The sequence below is a fragment of the Prionailurus bengalensis genome, chromosome B3, assembly GCF_016509475.1.
Source record: "Prionailurus bengalensis isolate Pbe53 chromosome B3, Fcat_Pben_1.1_paternal_pri, whole genome shotgun sequence".
Lineage (NCBI taxonomy): Eukaryota > Metazoa > Chordata > Mammalia > Carnivora > Felidae > Prionailurus > Prionailurus bengalensis.
Genome location: NC_057355.1, coordinates 10,003,201 through 10,026,263, shown reverse-complemented (window position 1 = coordinate 10,026,263; position 23,063 = coordinate 10,003,201). Strand labels below are relative to the sequence as shown.

At 44.4% G+C, this 23,063-nt stretch overlaps 1 protein-coding gene across 22 annotated transcripts in view; it reads left to right on the top strand.

Annotated features, from left to right (window-relative positions):
- AKAP13 (A-kinase anchoring protein 13) overlaps nucleotides 1–23,063 on the top strand; it is a 335,560-nt gene that overhangs the window by 183,770 nt on the left and 128,727 nt on the right. For all 22 annotated transcript variants that reach the window (XM_043554751.1, XM_043554750.1, XM_043554737.1 and 19 more), the window contains exon 8: nucleotides 18–151. In XM_043554751.1, coding sequence (XP_043410686.1) covers nucleotides 18–151 — 134 coding nt within the window. The remainder of the gene's footprint in view (nucleotides 1–17; nucleotides 152–23,063) is intronic.

The window sequence follows — 23,063 nt, the reverse complement described above, 5'->3', positions numbered from 1 at the left end:
CCCCTTCTTCTCTTCAGAAATGCCAGACCTGAAAGCTGCCGACGAAGTGGATTTTCGGAGTAATGGGAGGACGGGCGTGGCCTCTGCAGAGGTGGCCGTGGGAGACGTGGCCACCACAGCAGAGATGAAACCAGGCCTAAAGACCCAGGCGGTAAGTGGCATTAAGTCTGTGTAAGCACAAAATGTGTTTAGCTTGGTCTGTTGTGTCTGATTTATAGCCTTTTGTTTGTTTGGGCAACGCTTGTATTTTTTTAAACAACGGTATTTCCCCCTTTTCTCTTGTTCCATCACGTATAAATGTGGGTGTGTTGCTGCAGTTCAGCTTTCGTAGACCGTGGGCGCCGCACCGCGTAGCTGTGGGGAGTGGGCCCTTCTCCGTGGGTCCCTTGGCGATGGTAACCAACAAGATTTTCCCTGAGCACAGGACTTTGGCTTGTCGTCACGTTGAACATGTCACAAAATGAGAATTCCCACAGAACGGGCTCTAGTAACCCTTCTTAAACCTGATTCTTCTTTTCTTGGTACAGAAAACTGAGAGCAAAAATGAGATTTTAACTTCCAGTTCTCTACTAGCTGTCTAAAATGTGTAGCAGATCATTTTTAGCGACCAAAAAAATAAATCGGTTCAGTAGTTTTTTTCATAGCAGCTTCATTGAGCTATAATTCCCGTACCATAAAATCCACCCGCACCGGTACATGGCTTCGTCGTTTTCAGTATGTTTCAGAGCTGTGCAGCGGTGACCACGGTCCGTGGTAGCGGCCCAGCACCACCGGCCCGGCCCTCCCCACCCTCCGGGGGTCCCTCATCTCCCGCCTGTTGCTGTGCGTCTGCCCATTCTAGAACCTCACGTACGTGGAGTAACATGGAACGCTGAGCTCTTTGACAACTGGCTTCTCTGACTCAGCTTCCTGTTTCAAGGTTGAACCGTGTTGTCACATCGATTAGTATTTTGTTTCTTCTCATTGCCAACTCCCACTCCATCCTGTGGATGTTCCACATCTTGTGCTTGTCTCCACTTCTCGGCTGTCGTGGATGATACTGCCGGGAACATTTGTGTACGAGTTTGTGTGGATGTATGTTTTCATGTGCCCAGTAGCGGATTTGCTGCATCACTGGTAATTCGACGTTTAATATTCAGTGAGTGTTCAGAAATGTTTTTCTTCAGGGTCTTGAGCTTCTTTCTGTTTTTGTTTAAAGCTATTAACTTAAAACGAGGGAACAAACTTGTTGAGAGAAACCGTGCTCTAAACCTTAGAGTCTCTACTGGTTAATTAATTTTTTTGTAATGTTTATTTATTTTTTGAGAGAGAGAGAGAAAGAAAGAGCACGAGTGGGGGAGGGGCAGAGAGAGAGGGAGACACAGAATCTGAAGCAGGCCCCGGGCCCTGAGGTGTCCGCACAGATCCCGACGTGGGGCTTGAACTCACTGACCGAGATCATGACCTGAGCCACGTTACTGGACTAAATCATATTTCCCCTCAGAAAATCCATCATCTTTGTCTAGACGTGACAGTCCCCGTCTCTGCTCTTCACAGAGGTCTAAATGGTGTTTTTTCCTTAGAGTTACCCCAGCAGGTAAACAGCACACTGTACCCTCCCAGACTGTTTCAAGTGTATGAGCCGTGATAAACAAGCTTCATTTTATTGGAGTACAGGGGTAGGGAGGTGCGGACTCTTCCAGCCCGCTCCCTTTTACAGATAATATTTGTGACTAATGCCTGGGCGGCTGCTTGTAGAGCAGGCATTATTCAGACCGATGCTGCTCTTGCCCCTAGGGAAAGAAGAGAGAACACACCCTGCATGGGTACACGTGTGTCTTTGTTTCCAGAAGCCCCTAAAACAGGGAAGGAACAAACTCACATCCTTGAATTCAAATGCCCGTCTCGGTCTTCCGTGTGAACACAGTAGTGACGACCGTCATGGAAGACAGCTTGCTGCTCGCCCACACTCTGCCCTCCCGTGCGGCTGGCTCTGTCCTCGTTGTGTCTTGTCTGTTAGAAAGGAGGAAACAAAATGTTCCTTTTTTTTTTTTTTTTTTTAGACTTCCTCCTCCCGTCCTTCTCTCCTCCCGTCCTTCTCTCCTCCCGTCCTTCTCTCCTCCCGTCCTTCTCTCCTCCCGTCCTTCTCTCCTCCCGTCCTTCTCTCCTCTCTTCTCGTTTTTCCTCTGGTTTTAAGAGTTGAGAGGGAGCATACTCCTCTGGTTGGTCAGCATGTCTCATTTTCCAGATAAGAGACTAAGGACCTCCGAGAGGTCTCATGCCCAGCCCAAGGTCGGACCCAGCCAGAATAAGAGCAAGGAGTGTGATTTCCAACCCAGGACCTCGACATCAGGGTGGCCTTCCAGCTGACTGTCCCAGGCTCTACGACCAGCAGCTTCCGAGGGGCATCCATAGGTCAGAAGCATGTAATGTGTGTGTTGCTTGGGAACACCTCGGCCTCGTGTGCCATCTGCCTCCACTGCGTACAGTTGGAGAAAGCGTATGTTAACGGGTCTTCGGGTCTGGAAGGTTTTCAGGTCGAGTAAGTGTGTTCCGAGCAGTGTGGGAATGAGGTGACATCTGACCGCTTGGCTCTCTTCCCTGTTGCTCTGCAGCGCGGGCCCTGTTTGCTGTGACTTGGTAGGTTAGAGCGTGAACACACACTTCAGTTTTGCCTGTGTCTCCTTTTCTCTTTTTTTCTGCCATTTAACTCTTCATATACTACGTTCACTGTGTAGGTTTTCAGTGAGTCAGGAGGGACGTCCACAAGGGTTTTTGTTTTTGTTTTTTGTTTTTCAAAAAAGATCGTATTTTAAGGCTTTGGGGGACAGGCAGTGTCACGCTAGTCAACTTTGCTGTTATAGTGTTATGTAAACAAGAGTGTGACTGTGTTCCAATAAAACTTGATATATAGACTTCCCATAATGTCCGGGTCATGAAATACTTCTTTCTGAGGAATTTTTTGTTGATCATTTAAAAATGTAAAGCCAACTCCTAAGATTTTTCGTGGGCTAAACAAAAATAGGCAGTGGGCCCCTGGCCTGAAGAGTATTTGTACACCAGTGGATGAATAGAAGGAGAAAGCAAGTCTACTTGTTTTATTTTCCACACTGTTTTTTGTTTTGTTTTGTGGTGGAAACTCTAGTTATCAGACTGCATGTTGGGAGGCAGGGAGTTCCAGTACTCGGTGTCTCCTGAAGTACCTTTTTGACTTCGTGTCTCCAGAGCTTGGCTTCCTTACCTGTCTATCTTCTGGCCTTACCCCGTGGACTCTGTGTTTGTGGTCTGCAAAGGGTTACTTCTCACCCCAAAAGAGTGAACTTGAGATTGAACAGGGTGGGGTGGCATTAGTTTAATATTATTTAATCCCATCCCTTCTGACGCATGCCCAGTCTGCGTGTTGGCCTTGGGAATGGGCCAGTCGTTGCCTCACTGAATTACTGTTTCACTGAATCATCCTCTTTCAGTTGTAAAAGAATTTATGTATCCAGAGCTCGGCTACTGTCTTGAATGCTTAGAACGGTGGTGTATTTACTGCAGTTTTCTCGTAAATGTACATAAAGAATCCATTTTTAAGTTCTTCTAGGGATCTTCCTGTTTTGTAACTTTCTCTAAGCACATGACTGTCAGCACATAGGGGCCTCTGTCGGTGACACTACCGAATATTTAAAGAATTTTTCGTTCCTAAACCGGCTTGACCACCGTGCTGTGAACAAACCCTTACTTTTGAGGTCAGTAATGCTTAAAATCACCATTTATAAAAGAATTCATCGCTATCAGGTTGGACGCTTCTCTTCTCGGAGGAACCACAGGTATGTGCCAGATGCTGCTGGTTTCTCACTAAGATAGATGGTCCTAAGAGATACTTCTTTACTGGGTTGAAAATCGTTCACAGCTTAGGGACCAAGTCATTTGCTTAGATGTACTGTTCCCACCAGTCACTTTATTGGCATTTTGTGGTTGTGATTTGTTGTGAAATATTGTCAAAGCTTTAATACTAGTCACAATTCAGTACTCCAGGTTAACTCCTCTTACATACATTACTGGTTTCAAGGTTCTCAGGTGACCTTTTGTTGCCTTCTTTATTCCCCGCTCACTGAGTTAATAAATGTTAAGCACTTAGAACAGGGCCTGGCCCACACAAAGTACAGCTTGGCATTATTATAATTTCAACACTTCAGGTTCCAGTATGCTCTTATTTAAGTAATCATTGGCATATGGTGGCTCCTAAAACAACGAAGACTCCATTTCTGCTTCGTGATTAGTGTTCTGAAACGCTTCCGAAAGAGCGTCAGACATCAGTTTGAGTTGGGAGATGTGGAGCTTGTTGTAGCTCTGAGACCCTCAGAATTTGAATGGACCTTAAAGATTATCCGAAGTCCAACATATTTGCTTTATAGGAGAAGATGGTTTCAGGACGGTTAAGTGACTTGCTTTATTTCACAACTAGTTAACTTTGTAAGTGTCACTAGAGCCTTACTTCTATGTTAATAATGTTTCTACTATTCTGTGGTTTCCAGAAGAGTCAAACTTAGGTTATATACTTTTCAGGAGTCCAGTTCACCTGGGTGGACTTTTGCTTTCTAAACAAGTACCCCCCCCCCCCCCCCCCCGCCCCGAATGGTGCTCGCATTCGCCAAGACTCTAAAACCATCACATTATACTACTGGGTCTTCAGTGATGGTTGGAGAAATTCCTTTGGCCATTTTAGGACCTAAGTTGAGTCACTTTAAAATAAATCTCCTGTTCTTGTTACAGTCTGTTAGCTGCAGCTAAGTATCACTAACATAGTGTTTGTCCAAAGAGTTGGCTGTTGGTGCAGAAATTACTAAGATTTTCCAAGACCTGCCTTTTATTTCCTAAAGAATGATATGACTAGGTATAGAGATGACATTGAATACCTAAGTGCAGAATGGGAAGCCTTCTGGGACCATTCTCTTTGACAATCTGCTCTGTGGTGGTCAGGGTAGAATTCTGACTACTGCTCCCTGGCCCTGTGCCACAGACCGGCACATCTTGTAGGAATCTCTGCCCTTCAGTATGTGGCCAGGTTCATTAGGAAGGAACTTCTTTCCCTGGGGTGTCTGTTCATTGAGGTATCTCTGTAATAATTCATTTTCCAAATGCTCATTGCATAAGCTTATTAGCCATTCGGAACAGTTAATTCATCAGGCCAATATATCTTGTCAGCATGCCCATGGTCCTAGCAGCCAAACACTCCAGAACAAATATGGTCAAGTGCAACTATAAAAACCCATATGTTGGGTATTAGGTTACTGGGAAAGTCTACTCTTCATTTAACACACGGGCCCCAATCAAGAAAGCAGTTTATATCAGAACCATCCCCCCATTTTTAATAACAGCACAGTGAAATATCACATTAACTGCATTTCCATTCTTAATTATTTTTACAACAATATTGATATTTGTTTCTTCAGGATTGTGGTTAAGGGCAATGTTGGATGGTTTCTGGTTAGAATCTTCTTGAATTCTCTCTCTACTTCTGCTATTTTTAATGGAACACAATGTTTTCTTTCTCTTGTCTCAAGGGGGCGAGCTTGCATTTCCATCTCTAGTCCAGGAGTCTGGTTAAAAGCTTTTGCTTCATGTGGCTGGCTGGTCACAGCCTTCGTGCTCAGCCGCTGTAGGAAAATATGGCAGCTCTCAGGTCGTTTGCTAACTAACTGGACAAGCCATAACACTGACACTCAAGATGGCGTACACACCCTACCCTCTTATTTAAGTTTTCAATTTCAAGAAAGGTCCTTTTAATGGTGTCTCTGCTATCATATTTACATATATAGTTTTGTGGTATATCACCTAGGGAAAGGCAAATTGGCCTCTTTACGAGACGCCAATAAGTCTTCTGTGCGTGTATTTGGCATTTAAGAGAGCCAGGCCCCCCTAATTATCCCTTTTGGGTCTGGCGCTAGAGCTGGCCCCAACCACAGGAAAACTTGCTCCTCAGCTTTTTCATACAAATTTTTTGGAGATATTCTTTCTCCGTGTCTCCTCTGAAATGGAGCATTTCCAGGAAATTCTGCAAATACTCTTCTGGAGTAGATAGTTGCCAAAAAGAAGTGCCTCGAAGAACCACAGGTTCAGGTTGTAAAGTCAGAAGTTGAAAAAATATAACCTTAGTATAAAAATATCTGTAGGTGATATGTGTAAGGGTGTAACATAATGATCCCACCATAGGTTTTGAAGGGACCTTGAGCAAGTTCTTTAATTTATCTGGCCTATTTTCTCCCTTGTTGTAATCGTTAGGAACTCTCTGAAGTTTCTTCCAGCTCTTAATTCTTGACCAGTTGGTCAGACGTTGGGACGTAAATCTAATGTGTTGGACCAAAAGGACAATCACAGGGACTTTTTTTTTTGGTTAATTGAAATACAGTTGACATGCAACGTTACTTTAGTTTCAGGTGTACAACACAGTGAGCAGACAACTTTGTGTGTTGGACCGTATGAGGGACTTTTTTGAAATCACATTTATTTGATAGCCAGATTCTTAACTATTCACTTTCTCCTTAAATGGTTTTCAAGATGTTTTGCTCTGGAGCCTTATATTAATAATCTAATTTTTTCCCCTCACAGAACTGCTTAAACATAGGTCATACATATATTTTGAAGGAGGTATGTGTGCCTTTTAATCTTCTGTTGAGACAAAAGAACCAAATCTGATTCCTATCACTCTGTTGGCCCGTTTCTTACACTCCTCTTCCCACTCTTGTTCATTCTTATCTCATTATTTTGACAGTCAAGGATAGTAGCCAAGCATAATGGAAAGTTTATGGAGCCAGATAAACCAAAGTTTTAATCCCAGTTCTGCAACTTGATCTGCCGCTTTGATCTGCTTGTTTAGAGGCTCAGATCCCTCATCTATAAATTTGGGATGATGATGCCCACTTTAAGAATTATTTGTACTAACTAGGGTTAGTTTAGTATGTAGCATGTGATAGGCATTTTATATGTAGTAGATGTAATTCTAATCCCATTTTATACTAAGAATTATCAGACCCACTCTTAACACTGTGGATGAATGACTTTAGATAGGTGTTGGTTAAAATGGTCTTGGAAGAAATGACTAATTCTGTCAGGCCATGATGGTAAATTATCATGCTACCTGGTGTTCATGTGACGGGGGGTGCCCTAATTTATTCAGTACTTGATTCAGCACACGTTCACTGAACTCTGTGGTAGGCCTTAGAGACGCTAACAGGAAAACAGGTCAGCCTGCACCCAGAGACCCCTCTTCCAGGGGAAGAGACACTACTCTGAATCTCATTTACTGGTTTGCTAAGTGTTAGAGTTAAACATAGAATTGCTTGTGGATAGATATCTTCCATTGAGCTAGATGATAGATTCTGTCCAGGCTCCTGTGTGCACCCTGGGGGAAGGGAAGTTTCTAAAGAATTGTGTGCTGTTTTTACAGGGTTTATCTCAAGTGGCTTTCCAGGTTTCATTTTTAAAAGCTGATTGTGAGGGGTGCCTGGGTGGTGGCTCAGTTGGTTGGGCGGCTGACTTCAGCTTAGGTCATGATCTCATGGTCTGTGGGTTCAGGCTCCACATTGGGCTCTGTGCTGACAGCTTAGAGCCTGGAGCCTGCTTCGGATTCTGTGTCTCCCTCTCTCTCTGCCCCTCCCCTGCTTGCTCTCTGTCTCTCTTAAAAATAATAAACATTAAAAAAAATTTTTAAGCTCATTGTGAGAGTGAAGATACATACATACTGTCAGAAACACAAACTTGGCTGTACCTATTATTTCTTTAAAAATTTTTTTAATGTCTGTTTATGTTCAAGAGAGACAGAGTGCAGGCAGGGGAGGGGCAGAGAGAGAGGGAGACGCAGGCTCTGAGCTGTTAGCACAAAGCCCAACGCGGAGCTCAAACCCACGGACTATGAGATCATGACCTGAGCCAAAATCAGATGCTTAACCGACTGAGCCACCCAGGTGCCCCTGTACCCATGATTTGTACCAGTAGACTTGGAAGGGCCATCATGAGGTTGCCTTAGAAAAATACTGTATTGCTTTTGATCCTAAGTTCTGTGTTCGGTTTACTGACATAAACATGGCTTTATGGCTGCTTGTTTTTGCCTCTCAAAAAAGGAAAACTTTCTTAGTGGAAAAACTAAAGAATGTCATTTGTTTTGTGAAGAAAGGCCTAACGTCCTCAGGGATCTACATGACTGGGAAAGACACAGATTTCTCATATTAGGTTTTGATTATGTATTTTAAGAAGGTGCCTGGTGAGGTCTTACCCTGGCTGGCCACCATAAGAGTAAAGGGACACACTGTATTTGGACTTGTTTACTTTATCCAAGAAAGGTTTCAGAAGTACTGATTTCTATTTCTGACGGCTCAATTTGGGGATATAGCCTGTGGCTTTGATTTCATTCATTTAGCAAACATTAAATGAACGCCTTCCCCTTTCAAGGTATTGAGTCAAGTATCTAGGGAATTTTTTGGAAGTTAAATACTGTCTCTGCTTCTGATTTCTTTAAATAGAGCAGGCTTGCACAGACGTAATCACGATATGTGAATACAGTATGTGAGATCTGCCATAGGAACCATTAATGTGCTTTGGGTGTTCACAGAGAAATGACTTCTTGAGAAGTGCTTGTGTGACATATAGTAGGGTTTCCTTGGTAATAACCATGATGTAACACATGTGGTATAAATATTCATTGGAAAGAATAGGGATAGATTGAGGGAGCCTTTGATGTGCTTTCCAGCCTTAAACAGCCAGTTCTGTTTGCTTTCGCTATGTACTTGGCCCTTAGAGCATAGAATTGCCCAAGAATTGCCAGAAACGCCCCAGTTTGCGAGGTAACTGTGACCTGGCAGTACTCCAGGTTAAAAAAAAGTCCCATTAGGAAACTGAGAAAAGTAACATTTACCAAGTATGAAGAACAGAAGTGTTTGGTAGTATGTGAACCATATGGGAGTTTAAAAGAGTGGTACCTTTGTGTAAATATTTCCATTCAACCAGCGTCAATCTGTATTTTTTTCCCTCCTTGCCTCTTTCATTTTATGCAGTGACCCAGGCATTTTGCTTCCCATCTGAGAGCCCCCCCCCCCCAAAGCCCTGCCACCGCTTGTGGATCTAGAGGGTCATTGTGACGTGGTCTTAAGTGTTCCCCCAGTGTCATGTAGGTAGTCTTCCGAGAAAGCGTTGACAATGCCTTCCATGACGCTCAGATGAGCATATTCAAAATATCCTGAATTGAAGCCTCACTCAGAAGTCAGAGTGAGTGAGAATATTTATTATGTGGATCATTACCTGTAGCCGGCATTCTATCCTGACTGGGTCATCAGGGTCATCAAGAGTGACCTATATTTAAGAGTTTTGAAAGCCTGCTCCCTCTGGGGTTGGAGTTTGGGGTTGAACTGAGGCAGAGGCATAAAACCAATTTTTTTTGTGTGTATGGTTCTTGGATTTCTGTTGAAGATAGTTGCAGAAGATGGTTTCTGAAAGTATTTGAACAAACAGGAGGAATCATTGGAATAAATGTATAGCTTCCCAATGTGGATGCCATGGAAAGTATTTGGACGTATGAATTGGACTTCGAGCTTTCATTTACTTGAGATGTGTACCCATAACATTCGTGTGTGTTTCTTTTACCGCATCGAATATGAGCTACCTTGTGAGCTGCATAGCATCTGGGAAACTTTTGCTTAACCCCTTCCTGGAGACAGTTAAAAAAAAAAGGAAGGGGAGATAATTAGTAAAAAAAAAAAAAAAAAAATTGTGAATTATTCTATTATTTGGAATATTTTTGAAGACAGATAAATCACTAGGAAAATGTACTTGGGTTGGGATGTTGTCCCCCGCCCCGCCCCCCCCCCCCCCCCCCCCACACCTTGGTTTGTTTGTAGAAATACAGAGCCAGGAAACCGTAAGATTTATAATGGAGCCAGTTAAAGGTCTCTTCTCTTTGCAGTCCAGATTCTCTAACTACAGGAATCCAGAATCTTCCAGAAATAATTGTTCTCATTATAGAATACTTAGTGTAGGGAGGAATTACCATCTCTGTCATGCAGTCTGTACCCTTTAATTTGCCAGGAGGGAACTTGAGCCTAGAGCACTCCCGGGCCTGCCGTTGTCTGCTGGTTAGGGCCAGGGCTCGGCCCGAGGATCCAGAACCCTGGAGTTGGTCTTGTGATGGCCCAGCCTCTCCTCCTTGCCCACCTCTGCCTCAGATATCGTCAGCTTGTGTCACTGCAGTCAGCTCCTCCGTGTCACACCAAAAGCCCAGGCCCCATGTGCACCTTTCCTGTGTTCCTGCTGACTCCCAGGCCCATGCTCACTCTGCTGTGGAAACCCCGTGCACAGCGACGCCTTTACTGATCACTGGACCCTCTTCTGTCTCACTGGGTCTCGTTTGCCCCGCCCTTACACCAGGAGAAATTACCGCAGGGCACACGTGATTCGTGTGCTGTGACTGACAGGCTGTGTGCACCTGCTGCACTGAGGGGCCCCGCAGCATCCCCTCAGCAGACTGCCATCCCCTGTCGATTGTTGGGTGTGTGTAGCTGGGCCTCGTGCGGGTCATGAAGTAGGGTGAGCGAGACAGGTCTGAGCATCCTGCCTCCTTGCTGCCTTCTTTCCAGAGCGTGGCATCCTTGCTGCCTTCTCCTTTCTAGAATGTGGCCTCTTTATACGTTCTATATGCCTGTCCTGGGTTAGCTTCCCTGAAAACCATCCTCTACCGAGGGGGGGGAGGCCTTCAGTTCCAAATGAGCCCGCATGAGTCATTTAGGAGTTGAGTTTGTTTAATGACGTTTTCTGGCAATCCCACAGGAGATGGGTGACTTGGAAAAGGAGGAAGTTTATGCCTGCCACACCCTTCGCTAGGGATACATCCCGGTCCCTGGAGAAAGGATCCCCTTTCCAGTGCCCTTCAGCTCTCTTGTTTCTATGGAAATCATAACTTCTGGAACATGTGCTTGTGCTCTGTTTTGCTTCTGACATCATCAGTTTATTTCTTTGCCATTCTTCCCCATTATTTTGCCACCAGAAACCCTATCGTACTCATCATTTTCCCCATTGAATCATCTACAAGCTAAGTTTTTTTTATGCCGGGGGCCTGGGGACAGAGTGGGTTGGCATCGGGCCTCTCCCTGCTGTGCCGGGCTAGTGGCAGAGACGGCAGACGAAGAGCCAGTGGCCCCACCTCAGCTTTACATCCTCATGAGGTTGGAGCAGGGCCTGGACCAGTCTGGAGGCGAGAGCGACAAGGAGCGCTGAGGCCCACGTGCTGTGTGATCTCTACTTCGTGGGCAGCAGGGCCTTCATTCTACGCGGCTCGGGAGATTTTCCTCTCATTCCAGCCCTGTGAGGCCAGGGACGATGGGAAGCCACAGACTGGCTTGTCAGCAGGGAAGCACAGAGAGTGCATGTGCGAGCACGCGCGTGCGCACACACACAAACACACACGCACCAGTTCCTTGCTGTAAACATTTGTAACAAAGATTCCATCATGAATTATGCCATTAGAATGTAGTCCTTTCCTATAAGTGTTACTGTTCTGCATTTCCAAAACTAAATTGAGGCTGTAATTTGCAGACTTCTGTTTGTGTGCTGAACCTTGTCGTGGAAACGGGGGTGGGGAGGCGTGATGGGCAAAATGAGTAAGATCCACCCCCATCCCACAAGAAGCTCGTTGGGAGAGATGAAGGAGTGAAGTGGGAGCAGACACCTGGGTCCTGGGAACTCCAAGAAGGGGTAGTCTGTTGTGTAGGTCTGTCCACACCAGAGAAGAGTGATCTGTTGTGTAGGCCTGTCTACACCAGAGGCCCCTCTGCTGTTCACTTTTGGTGGCGTTAAGTGGCCCCCTGCTGTCATGTTTCACCCCCGGGGATTTTCCCCTGTTGACAGCGTTGCTGGCCTTTAAGTAGGGAGCCAGCCTTTTCACCCCAGTTCCAGAAAGTGATGCATGTGTCTCGATTGTTGGCCACAGAACAGTTCCTGTCCCTGTCTCCAGCACACACAGCACAATAGACTGTGTTCCTTCTTAGGAATCATTAGGTTCCCTAATGGGATGATCTCAAGGAGGAAAATAGAGCTCCGGCCCTCCTCCCTCATTAGTGCTGAGACCTGGTGCTGTGTCTGCTTCACATCAAACTCAGTGGATTGTTTTCCTCCGTGTCTGAGACTGTTCTTTCCTCCTTGAGTCAGGAAAAGGGCTTAAATCCTGGCTTCCCCATTAAAAGGAGTAGTTGCCAGCTGTGAGAAGAGGTATTTCCAGACTGGCATAGAATGTAATGTGGACAGTGCTCTGAGGTTTGCTTTTCAAGTCAAAGGGTGTGACCTGTAGGCCTTGGGAAGAGCTGTCGCTCGCATAACCCGCCCCCACCCCCCACCTCACAGGCTTCTGTGATACAGGAGTGCTGATGCATAGGGACACTTGTACCCCGACGTTTACAGCAGCACTTTCAACAATAGCCAAATTATGGAAAGAGCCTAAATGTCCATCAACTGATGAATGGGTAAAGAAGATGTGGTTTTATATACACAATGGAATAGTACTTGGCAATGAGAAAGAATGAAATCCTGCCATTTGCAGCACCATGGATGGAACTAGAGGGTATTATGCTGGGTGAAATAAGTCAGTCAGAGAAAGACAGATACCTTATGTTTTCACTCATATGTGGATCTTGAGAAACTTAACAGAAGACCATGGGGGAAGGGAAGGGGAAAAAATAGTTGCAAACAGAGAGGGAGAGACTCTTAAATATAGAGAACAAACCCGAGGGTGGATGTGGAGGGTGCAGCAGAGAGGGGAAAATGGGTGATGGGCATCGAGGAGGACACTTGCTGGGATGAGCACTGGGTGTTGTAGGTAAGTGATGAATCATGGGACTCTACTCCCAAAAACCAAGAGCATTCTTGACACACTGTATGTTAGCCAATTTGACAATAAATTATATTAAAAAATAAAAAAAATTTTTTAAGTAATAAAATAAAATAAATTAGCTGATGTGAGAAGTTGCTGGGATCCTTCTTCCTCAAGGCTAGTCAGTGGGAACTTGCGGCAGGAAGGAGGGGGTCGGGGGTAGCAGAAAAGAAAGGGAAGGTGAAGGAGAGCCTCACGTGGGGATTGGGGAAACATCAGTCTCCTGACAGCAAATACAACTGACCGAGCTCTGCAGGCTGGAAACGGGGCCACAGCTGTCTGATGCTTGTAGCAGTTGTTCCTGTAACTTCTTGTAATTGATCAGCCCAGCATAGAGTGGAGGAGGTGGGGATATAAAATGAGATTTTAATAAGAGAAGAGGAAAAAAAGGCTTAGCTGACTCTTCTTCCTCTGAAAAGGATTTTGTCACATAACCAACTAATTTAGTCTAATGAAGGGAGATAATTGTATGAATCTATGAATAAGTAAAAAGTGGGAATTGTCCAAGATTTTTAAAAGCAAGGCTCTTTTAGATGTGCACAGTTACAGGAAATTTCAACAGCTGCTCTAAGTATGGCCGCTTCGGGCCATCTTGAATGTAAGAGACAGGACTTTAAATATCAGCATCTGTTTCCACAAAACAAATGTTCCTTTAGGGAGTTCTTTCTAATAAACAAATAGTAATTAAAACATTTGACCACTGCATGCCATCCATCTATTTTACATTTTAACAAGGTGACCTTTCCAAAGGAATATCTACCCCCCCCCCCCCAAAAAAAAAAAAAAACCACAAAAAACCCTGTATATTCTGATGAGTAAAGGGAGTAGCTGAACTGAGAGACAGGTCAGCTTTGGCAGAGTGAGAAAATTGTGTGAAGTCTTCTACCACGTTTTTAACTTCCATTCCCTAAAATTGTGGCTCGTGGTTCCTCACATCACTTGCCCCAGCACAGAAGACCACCTCATAATTAGGTTAGAACATTTCCTCTCCGTGAAACCTTCGACAAGTGCATCTTTTTGGAATGGCACAGTTTTCAGTAGCTGAGGGGAAAGCCTTAAGTGTGGTAGCTCTGATTTGGAAATCTCTGCTCTACTAGATCTCTAAACCACCTACCTGTGCATCCGGCTGGCTTCTGAAACCCCGGGCACAATTTGTCTTCCCGTTGACATCTCAGGATTACGGTGGCATCTTTGACTGTTAGGTGATAAAGATGTACATCAGCGGGCACTAGTCATGCTACTCATACAGGAACTGGTGTTAAGGAGTTACTCATGTCGGTTTACCTGTTGGTCATTTGCCCCTGGTCTCTCAAAAGTGGAAGGAGACCTATTCAGCCATATGGTCACCGAGGAAGTGCCTTCCCACTAAACCCCTTTGCACATAGATCATAAAGAACTTTATTCACCCTTCAGAAAACCATCTTTGCCTTTCATTCCTGCTGTAGTTACTCTTAATTCATCAGCCGCATTCAAAATATTATTGTTTGGCTTTCATACAGTCTCTTTAACTAGAAAGCTTTCATCCCAGATTCACACCCCACCCCCACCCCAGGCCCCATTTTTTTCCTGTCAAATTTAACCTGTGGCATCAGACTCTGATTTAGAGGGTTCACGTCCTCCTCCTTGCTCACCTGGATTCACTGGTTTCCTTACCACTGACTTCTTTCTACCTTATAAACCCAACAGTTCTTGAACTTTTGGGTCTCAAGGCTCTGTTAACACTTTTAAAAATTATTAGGAACTCCAAATACCTTTTGTTTACATGGGTTTTACCTACAAGTATTTGCCCCATTAGAAATTAAAACTGAGACATTTAAAAAGTATTAATTCATTTATAATAGTAACAAATCACTACTTGTTCATTTGAAGAGCATATTTATGGAAAACAGCTTTTCAAAACAAAAACCAAATTAGAAGAGTGTCATTTTAATCTAATTGGTTTTAATCTAACTTCATTCAGTAGACAACAGTTTGATTCTCCTATCTCTTATGGATTTAATATGTTAGAATACAGTGTTTCGGTTGAATTATATAAAGAAAATCCAGTCTTTTAAAAGGGAGGAATATCGTAATTGCTTTCTCAGATGATTTGGTATTTTTACTTAATACCAAATCAGAATTGACAGACGATATGTTAAGAATTATTGGCAGTATGGAATCTGAGGTCCTGTCGTTGAGCCTTTTGTACTCAGGTACATTAAAATCCACTGGATCTTTCAGCCATGCAGGATTTTCTAACCTCCTTTATCAATCATTTGGAAAATACTGGTTCATTGAGAAATAGCACCTCTTCCAAACGTTGAATGTTTTTTTCATTTTCAGTCTCCAGAAAACCACATTTGTTAATATTACCACCAGTTTCATCAGAAATGGCTTTAAGTGCTGGTAAACTTGGCAAGTTCACAGTGGCAGATAGAAGTTTTCCAAAATTCTCATTTCCACTTGAAAGTCTGAATTTTATCATCAGCAGTAAACACTGCCAGCTGTTTCTCTGGAGAGACAGGTTCACTTAGTTCACTTCCAAGAAAATACCCAAGTGCTGAATAAGCATCATTCATTCATTTGCCAGTCTTTCTTTCAAGTAAAAATGTTGTTCCATGAAAAAAGTGGCTAGCTTAGCTCACTCCTTAAAACAGTTGCACAGGTGAATTTCCTCAAGATAACCACACTACCTTGTATGCAGAGCATTTCTGTGTGCTTCCCATTTGTCACACAGAATATTAAAGAGATAAGCACCTCAGGATTGAAATCGAATGAAATTAATGTTTCCAGCTTCATCAAGGACATTCTACGTGGAAGTATTTTCTTTCCTCAAACTGAGTGTGTAGCGGTGAGGAACATAATGACCACGGGTTCACTGTGGTGACACCGTCTTGATTCATGCTAGGGCCATCAGCACAGATGATGAACATAGCAAAAGGGGCAAATAACATATTAGCACCACTGTGAAAATAGTTTTGAACCCACAGATGCCCTGAAAATGTCTCCGGGACCCTCAAGGTTTTTGTAGACCCCACCTTGAGGACCACTGCTCTAGCTTGCGTTCCAGATTCTTGCTGAAAGTAAATCAAGTTAGCTCTTCGGTTCTTAAACTCCATGGTCATGGAGCATACGTGGCCCTCCGGGTCTGGTTCCTCAGGTCGCGTGTAGGGTCCCGTCAGCTCTGCTGCTCCGACGTAGAATCCAGCAGCCAGCCTCACCAGACTCCTCTTTTCCGTGTCAGTCTGCTGCTGTGCTTGCTCACCGGTATCCTCTGCCGGCAGTGCACCTTTGGCATCCACCCAGGTGCTCTTTCTTTCTGGAAGACCCTTCTCAGACGTGCTGTGGGGTTCAGTAGTGCACTGAACACGGGACGCTGCAACTGTGAGATGGACTGTGAGCCCTGCACGCCGCCACAGGGCGCACTCCGCTGCCCCTTACCCCTGCCCCTGCGTGGTGACCTGCCACGTCATCCCACACACGACAGGTACGACACAGTGTTGTGTGCGTGGCAAGCATCTTGAAGGAAAAGAAACACAGGAAGAACTTTCAGCAAGACTGATTTCTGCTTATTGGTGATGGTCTGTAATACTTCGGTGAACTTCACAGAAGAGTAGATTTACTCAATCCGTTTACTAACTTCTCTCCTTCGGGGCACCAGCAGTCTTAAGTAATCCCCTTTCTTTTAAAATGCTGTTTCCTATTTCCATAGCAAATGTATTGGAAGCTTTTAAGTTTTGTTGGTCGAGATTGAGACACACTTAATCAGGATGGCAGGAGTTGCAACTAAAAATCAGGTGGAGGGAGTGCCTGGGGGCTCGGTTGGTTGAGCATCTGACTCTTGATTTCACCTCCGGTCATGATCTCAAGAGTGGTGTGATCGGGGCGCCTGGGTGGCGCAGTCGGTTAAGCGTCCGACTTCAGCCAGGTCACGATCTCGCGGTCCGTGAGTTCGAGCCCCGCGTCGGGCTCTGGGCTGATGGCTCAGAGCCTGGAGCCTGTTTCCGATTCTGTGTCTCCCTCTCTCTCTGCCCCTCCCCCGTTCATGCTCTGTCTCTCTCTGTCCCAAAAATAAATAAATGTTGAAAAAAAAAATTAAAAAAAAAAAAAAAAAGAGTGGTGTGATTGAGCCCCATGTCAGGCTCCGTGCTGGGCATGGAGCCTGCTTAGGATCCTCTCCCTCCCTCTCTCTCTCTCTCTCTCTCTCTCTCTCTCTCTCTCTCTCCCCCCCCCTCTCCCCCCCTCTGCCCCTGTCCCCTGCTCGCACACTCCTCTCTTTCAAATTAAAAAATAAAGGGGGCGCCTGGGTGGGTCAGTCAGTTAAGCTTCCGACTTTGGCTCAGGTCATGATCTCACGGTCCGTGAGTTCGAGCCCCGCGTCGGGCTCTGTGCTGACAGCTCAGAGCCTAGAGCCCGTTTCAGATTCTGTGTCTCCCTCTCTCTCTGACCCTCCCCTGTTCATGCTCTGTCTCTCTCTGTCTCAAAAATAAATAAACGTTAAAAAAATTAACAAAATAAATAAAAAGCAGGTGGAGAAAAGGAAGCTCCTCATTGATAACTCATTAATATGAGTATCTAGGGTTGAACCAAGAAAAGTGGTCCATCTTTCTGTCTATGTAGAATTTGGATAATTGCCTTTGTAGTAAAACACAACAGATCGAAACTTCTTCAGGTTCATCAGTATGAGAATTAGAGGAGAGCCATTACAATTCAGACCTTGAAAAACTCCACTTGTATGAAAGAAAGATAAGAACAGTAAACCACGTTAAGTAATGCTGTGCTCTTTGGAAGACCACCAGTGCTTGTTCTTACAGCATCCCCACAGGGCAGGCAGAAGAGACACATTGTGATAGTTACACATGGCGAGTTGGAGGGACAGAGCAAAGGCCTCCTGTGTGTCCTGCACAGTGCTGGGAGCCCACAGAGCAGCCCTGATCATGCTTAAACCATCCCCACGGGTAGCTTGATTTGTTAGGTGTATTGTCCTTGGCACAGCCACCGGCTAGTTAGTGCCATGCAGTCTTCTGAGCCAGATACACACATTGAGCACATACACATGCACATCATTGAAGAGAGTACCAAATGCTTCCATGAACCTTGGTCTTTAATAATTCACCATTTTGTGCAGAGTATGTATGTGTGTGTGTGTGTGTATATATATATACATTATATATATAATTATATATAAATAATTTTTTTAATGTTTATTTTTGAGAGAGGGGGAGGGAGAGTGTACGTGGAGGAGGGGCAGAGAGAGTGAGAGAGAGACAGAATCTGAAGCAGGCTTCAGGCTATGAGCTGTTAGCGCAGAGCCCAACGCGGGGGCTCAGACTCAGGAACTGTGAGATCATGACCTGAGCTGAACTTGGACACTCAACTGACTGAACCACCCAGGCACCCCAGAATACATATTTTTTAAGTTTCATGGAGAACGTTTTTCTCTTTTCAAGGTTTATGTTGAAAGCATTCATATTAATTCCAGAAAGAGACATCTGCATATTTAGAAAGGCACTAGGTTATCAGTCTGTTGATAATTATGAACAAATAAAAGTCAGTGTATGTTTAGTCAGATCTTCAGAATGCCCTTACGGGACTTACCTTAGCTGCAATTTAGATTTCAAAAAGCCATTGAGAGTAGACAGGGAAGTTCCTCCACTAGCAGATTAGTTTCTGGCATGTCCTGTCTCTTGATAAGGTCTAACTACTCACACCATTTGTTTGTAGTGAGCAGAATAGATGCCTTTCTCTCATGCATATCTCCACATCAGAAATCCAGAGGGGATTTAAATTTATGACTAAAAGGAGCTTCTGAATCCAGATTGCCTGTACCGGTTTGATCCTCTGGGAAATGGGTTGCCTTGCCTGAAAGATCTTCAGACAGAGAGGTGGATATATATTCACACAGGAACCATTTGTCGATTGCTAAGGCCAGGAATCTGTAGGAAATCCAAGAAACAGGAGGTGTCTTGCTCCAAGGGTCTTGGACAACAGGGACGTGGATTGCTGTGATAATCAATGGATGCTTTCAGTGTGGTGGGGTGCAGTCCTAATAGAGTCCGCTTTTTGACTGAGGTGCTTAGTGGAGGCATCACCATTGCGATCACATTGGAAGAAGTCAAAGACTTGTTTTGTATAAATGGGGAAGACGATGAGGGCAGGATCAAGGACACGGAGGGAGCCCAGTGAAAAGTTTAGTCTGAACACAAAACGGTAAGTTGACTTGTGTGACCTCAGTAGAGGAGTCTACGAGAAGAGACCAGCTCCTCTGGTCTTTTCTCCCAGAGTCACCTCTTAGAGCCAAACACTCTTTATCCCAGCGGGTCACACTGGTATTTCAGCCTGCTGGGTGGGGATTGTTCAGGGACACTGTAAGTTCAGCCCAAATTAGGCACTTGGGGATTGGCCAGGAAAAATCTATAAATATCTGTCTTTTCTTACTCCTTTCCCTTTGCCTCAGAGGAAGAACGTTTTTCTTTTTTTCTTTTTTTTTTCTTTCTTTTTTTTCCCCCAAGGCTAACTGTTTGGTGTAAGTTCCCAGCCCTATCTCGACCTTTTTCAAGAGCTGCTTCTCCATAAAACAGCGTGATGTTCAGAAGTTCAATAGCTTCTTTGGCCTTAGCTTCTGGAGAAGCTACCTGCCTTTTCCAGTTACCACAGAAAACAAGACTTTTCCCCTCTCTCTGTTTTCCTGTCTCAGGATACAAATATCTTCAGGGGGAACATGGTGATCTGATTCACAGGAAAGGTGTTTTGGTCTGTAATTTCTAATTTGAGTCAGAATATATCTGTGACTTGGTTTTGCCTTCCACCCCGCACCCCCCCCAACCTTGTAGGCTGACTTAAATGCCTATTTTTTTTTATTTTTTATTTTTTATTTTTTATAAATAAGGCAAAAATGTACTGGTGATAATAAAATAGTACAGCAGTTAACAGTACTCACGCTGCGGGCATATACAAAATACATGTACCAATTCATTTATTCCTCATAACGGCATTTTTCTTTCAGTGTTTGCTATGATTGGGTTTTACCCCATTTTACAGGTGAGGAGCTAAGGAACAGGAAGGTTCTACAGCTTGCCCAGGGCAGTCTGGCTGCAGTTTTATCTTCTTGACCGATGTCCTGGAGAGTCACTGCACTACGCAGTGGGCCATCCCTTCCCTTCCTGTCATGTGTACTGTGGGGGACATCTCGGCCTGCATGGACTGAAGTCAAGGGCTGCCCCCGACCTCCACCCCAAAATGTGTTTCTGCGCTAACAGCTCTTCTGAAACAAATTCTTACAATTTCATCTGAGGTAGATAATTACGCTGTACTTCCTTAAAGATTTTCAGAACACCAAGGTATCTGTTCTAGCTAAATAAAATTATCAAGTGCAAGCTCCAAAGAGTAGACTGTAAATGAGCAAAACCAGATTTGTTCTTTTGGGAATGAGCAGATGCCAAAATTGACCTGGCAGTAGTGTTAAAGAGTAAGGTTTTTGGGGTTTTTTTTCCTTGAAGGATTTTTTTTTCCTCTTTTCCCTTTGTTTTGTCTTTTGGACAGTTGATGAAAAGAGCAAGTTCTACCTTTCCATTTTTTGGGAAGGCATGACTGTCCAGTGGTGTGTGGTGGGATGAGGGAAGTCTTTCATGGGAAGCTGAATCACTTTTTGGCTTGTCTGACTGACTATGTTTGGGCTGTTCTTTTTGCCATGAAGTGAAAAATAAGAGTAAGTTGAGTAACTTCCTAAAGTAATACATTTGCATTTTATGTGGATTCGGAATTTTCCTGAGGGTATGGTTATTTTGAACATGAGTTTTCAAGTCTGACCAGGACTTTTAACCTTTCAGTTCAGAGAGTCTTTTAGACTACCCCCCTTTTCTGTATGTTAGGTCTGATTTAAAAAAAAAAAAAAAATTTGTTCTCCCATTTAAGAATTAAATCTGGCCAGCCATTGGAAAAGTCTGAGGATTATGACTGTGGTAATAAGTGAGTATGTGATCAGTTAGTCATCTAGCCTCTGAGTGTCATTTTTGGCATTCTGCAAGAGAAACTGAAGGGCCTGTTGCCTTTAGGGAACTCAGCATCCACTTAGAGTCAAGGTACAGCATCAAGAGCAAGACAGGGCGGAACACTGTAGAGTGAATGTAACAGAGTTAGGGACCATCAAAGTACAAAGGACAGAGTTTTAAGGTGGTTAGAGTGGGCAGAGGTTCCCTCATTAGGAAAGTAGGATTTGAGGGGTGGATTTTGGCTAAGGTGAAGAGACAAGGTAGGGAGTTGCATAGCCCACAAGTGTGCCCAAGAGCCAGGGGCATTGAGGTAGGAAGAACCACGTACTGGGGTGTCTGGGTGGCTCAATTGGTTAAGCATCTGACATCGGTTTAGGTCGTGATTTCACAGTTCATGAGTTCGAGCCCCGCATCAGGCTCTGTACCGACAGCTCAGAGCTTGGAGCCTGCTTTGTATTCTGTGAGTCCCTCTCTCTGTAACCCTGCCCCATTCATGCTGTGTGTCTCTTTCAAAAATAAATTAACATTAAACAAAAAAAAGAACCATGTCCTGATTATAGAACATTGGGAGTTCAACGGTATGTCTACCTAGGGGAATATTAGTGAATAAGACCGGCTAAGACCATGGAGACATCCATACGAGGAGACGAGGCTTGATGTGGCTAAAGACTTTTGTACCGTCTTCCTGAATTACAGCACAAGTCATACTGCTTCTCTGCTGCAGAGTCCTCACTGGCTCCCAGGTGCCTCTCAATAGAGTCTAAACTTTTTGACATGACATCATATGCTTTTATAATCTAGGCTGTTAATGCTTTCCCAGGCTAATGTTAATAGCGCTCCCTTATAGGATTTGACACATGTAACTAGACAGTTTGGCTAGTCTTCCGTCATACCTGCCACTCGTCGACATCTGTACCCTCTCTCACACTCTTCACAGGCAACGCCCACCTTCGTGGGATTTTTCTACCCAATCAGTGCAGCCAGAGATCCTTGTTCCTTTGCTGGAATTTCCGCATTTCATTTGTACTACCCAGGCTGTCTTATACTTGTATTTCCTGCCATTGTCCCTTCCTTGAGGCCCAGGAAACATCTCATCCATCTTTATAGCTCCTAACACCTTGCAGAGCCACCTAACTACAGCAGGTATTTCAGTGTTGGTTGAATGGTAAAAAAAAATTTGTTCATCTTCACTGGTTCACTACTAACTGACCATGACTGGCTAGTGATGACAAAATCTCATTAGGAAATTCTGGTCACCAAATGTCAGTGTTGTTTCCCTTGATCTCATTGCCTTTGTTTTATAGAGTAAGGGTTGTTCTGATTTCCATAGATGTTCGTATGGAAAGGGAGTTTCTTACTTGTTGGCCATGCCCTTCTTTTCCCATTTCCTTGCCAAAACACTGTCCACCCCGCTTCCCTCCTCCAGTTGTTACCAAGCGCTTGTCCGTATTCCTAACCAAGATAGCAGTGTGTACATTCCAGTGTTCTCTCCTGGTCTCTGATAGAACCTCTAGGAAAAAATTCAAAGTGCACAAAAGAACAGGCATACATACTGCAAAGAACTCACTTTGTGTTAATGGTCCCTTTTCTCTGCTAAGGCTTCAGTTACTTCTCAGAAAGTCTTTTGAAGCCTGAAGTATTTATTACTAGGTTAGTACTCCTATAGCAACATGGTGGAAGGATTCACTAAGATACCTTCTCTCATAGGAAGGACTTCTTAAGAGACGGCTGAGAAAAGTGGAGTGTGCAGACAGAACCTAAATGTTCCCTTGTGACCCTCTAGAATACTTACATCAGCCGTCCTTGCTCTGCTACCCCAGACCTGCCTCTCCCAGGTCTGTGGAACGTTTATGTAGCAAAACCCAAATCTCTTACTTTGCGTGAGATTTTTACAGCACTGGTGCTGTTTGCTGTTCTTTGAAATCTTTCCCTCTTTGGGTGTCCCTGATGTCCTGTCTGTGTGTTGATTCCCAAATCTGAACGCCCAATCCCAGCCATTCTCCTGAGCTCCAGACGCACACGCTTGCCTCCTTACCAGGGCTTTGCTCAGATGTCTCTGAGATCCTCGGATTCTCTGTGTCTAAAACTGACTCGTCATCAGGGGCGCCTGCATGGCTCAGTCGGTTAAGCATCCAACTCTTGATTTCAGCTTGGGTCATGATTTCACGGTTTGTGAGTTCTAGCCCCATGGTGGGCTCTCAGCTGGCAGCACATTTGGT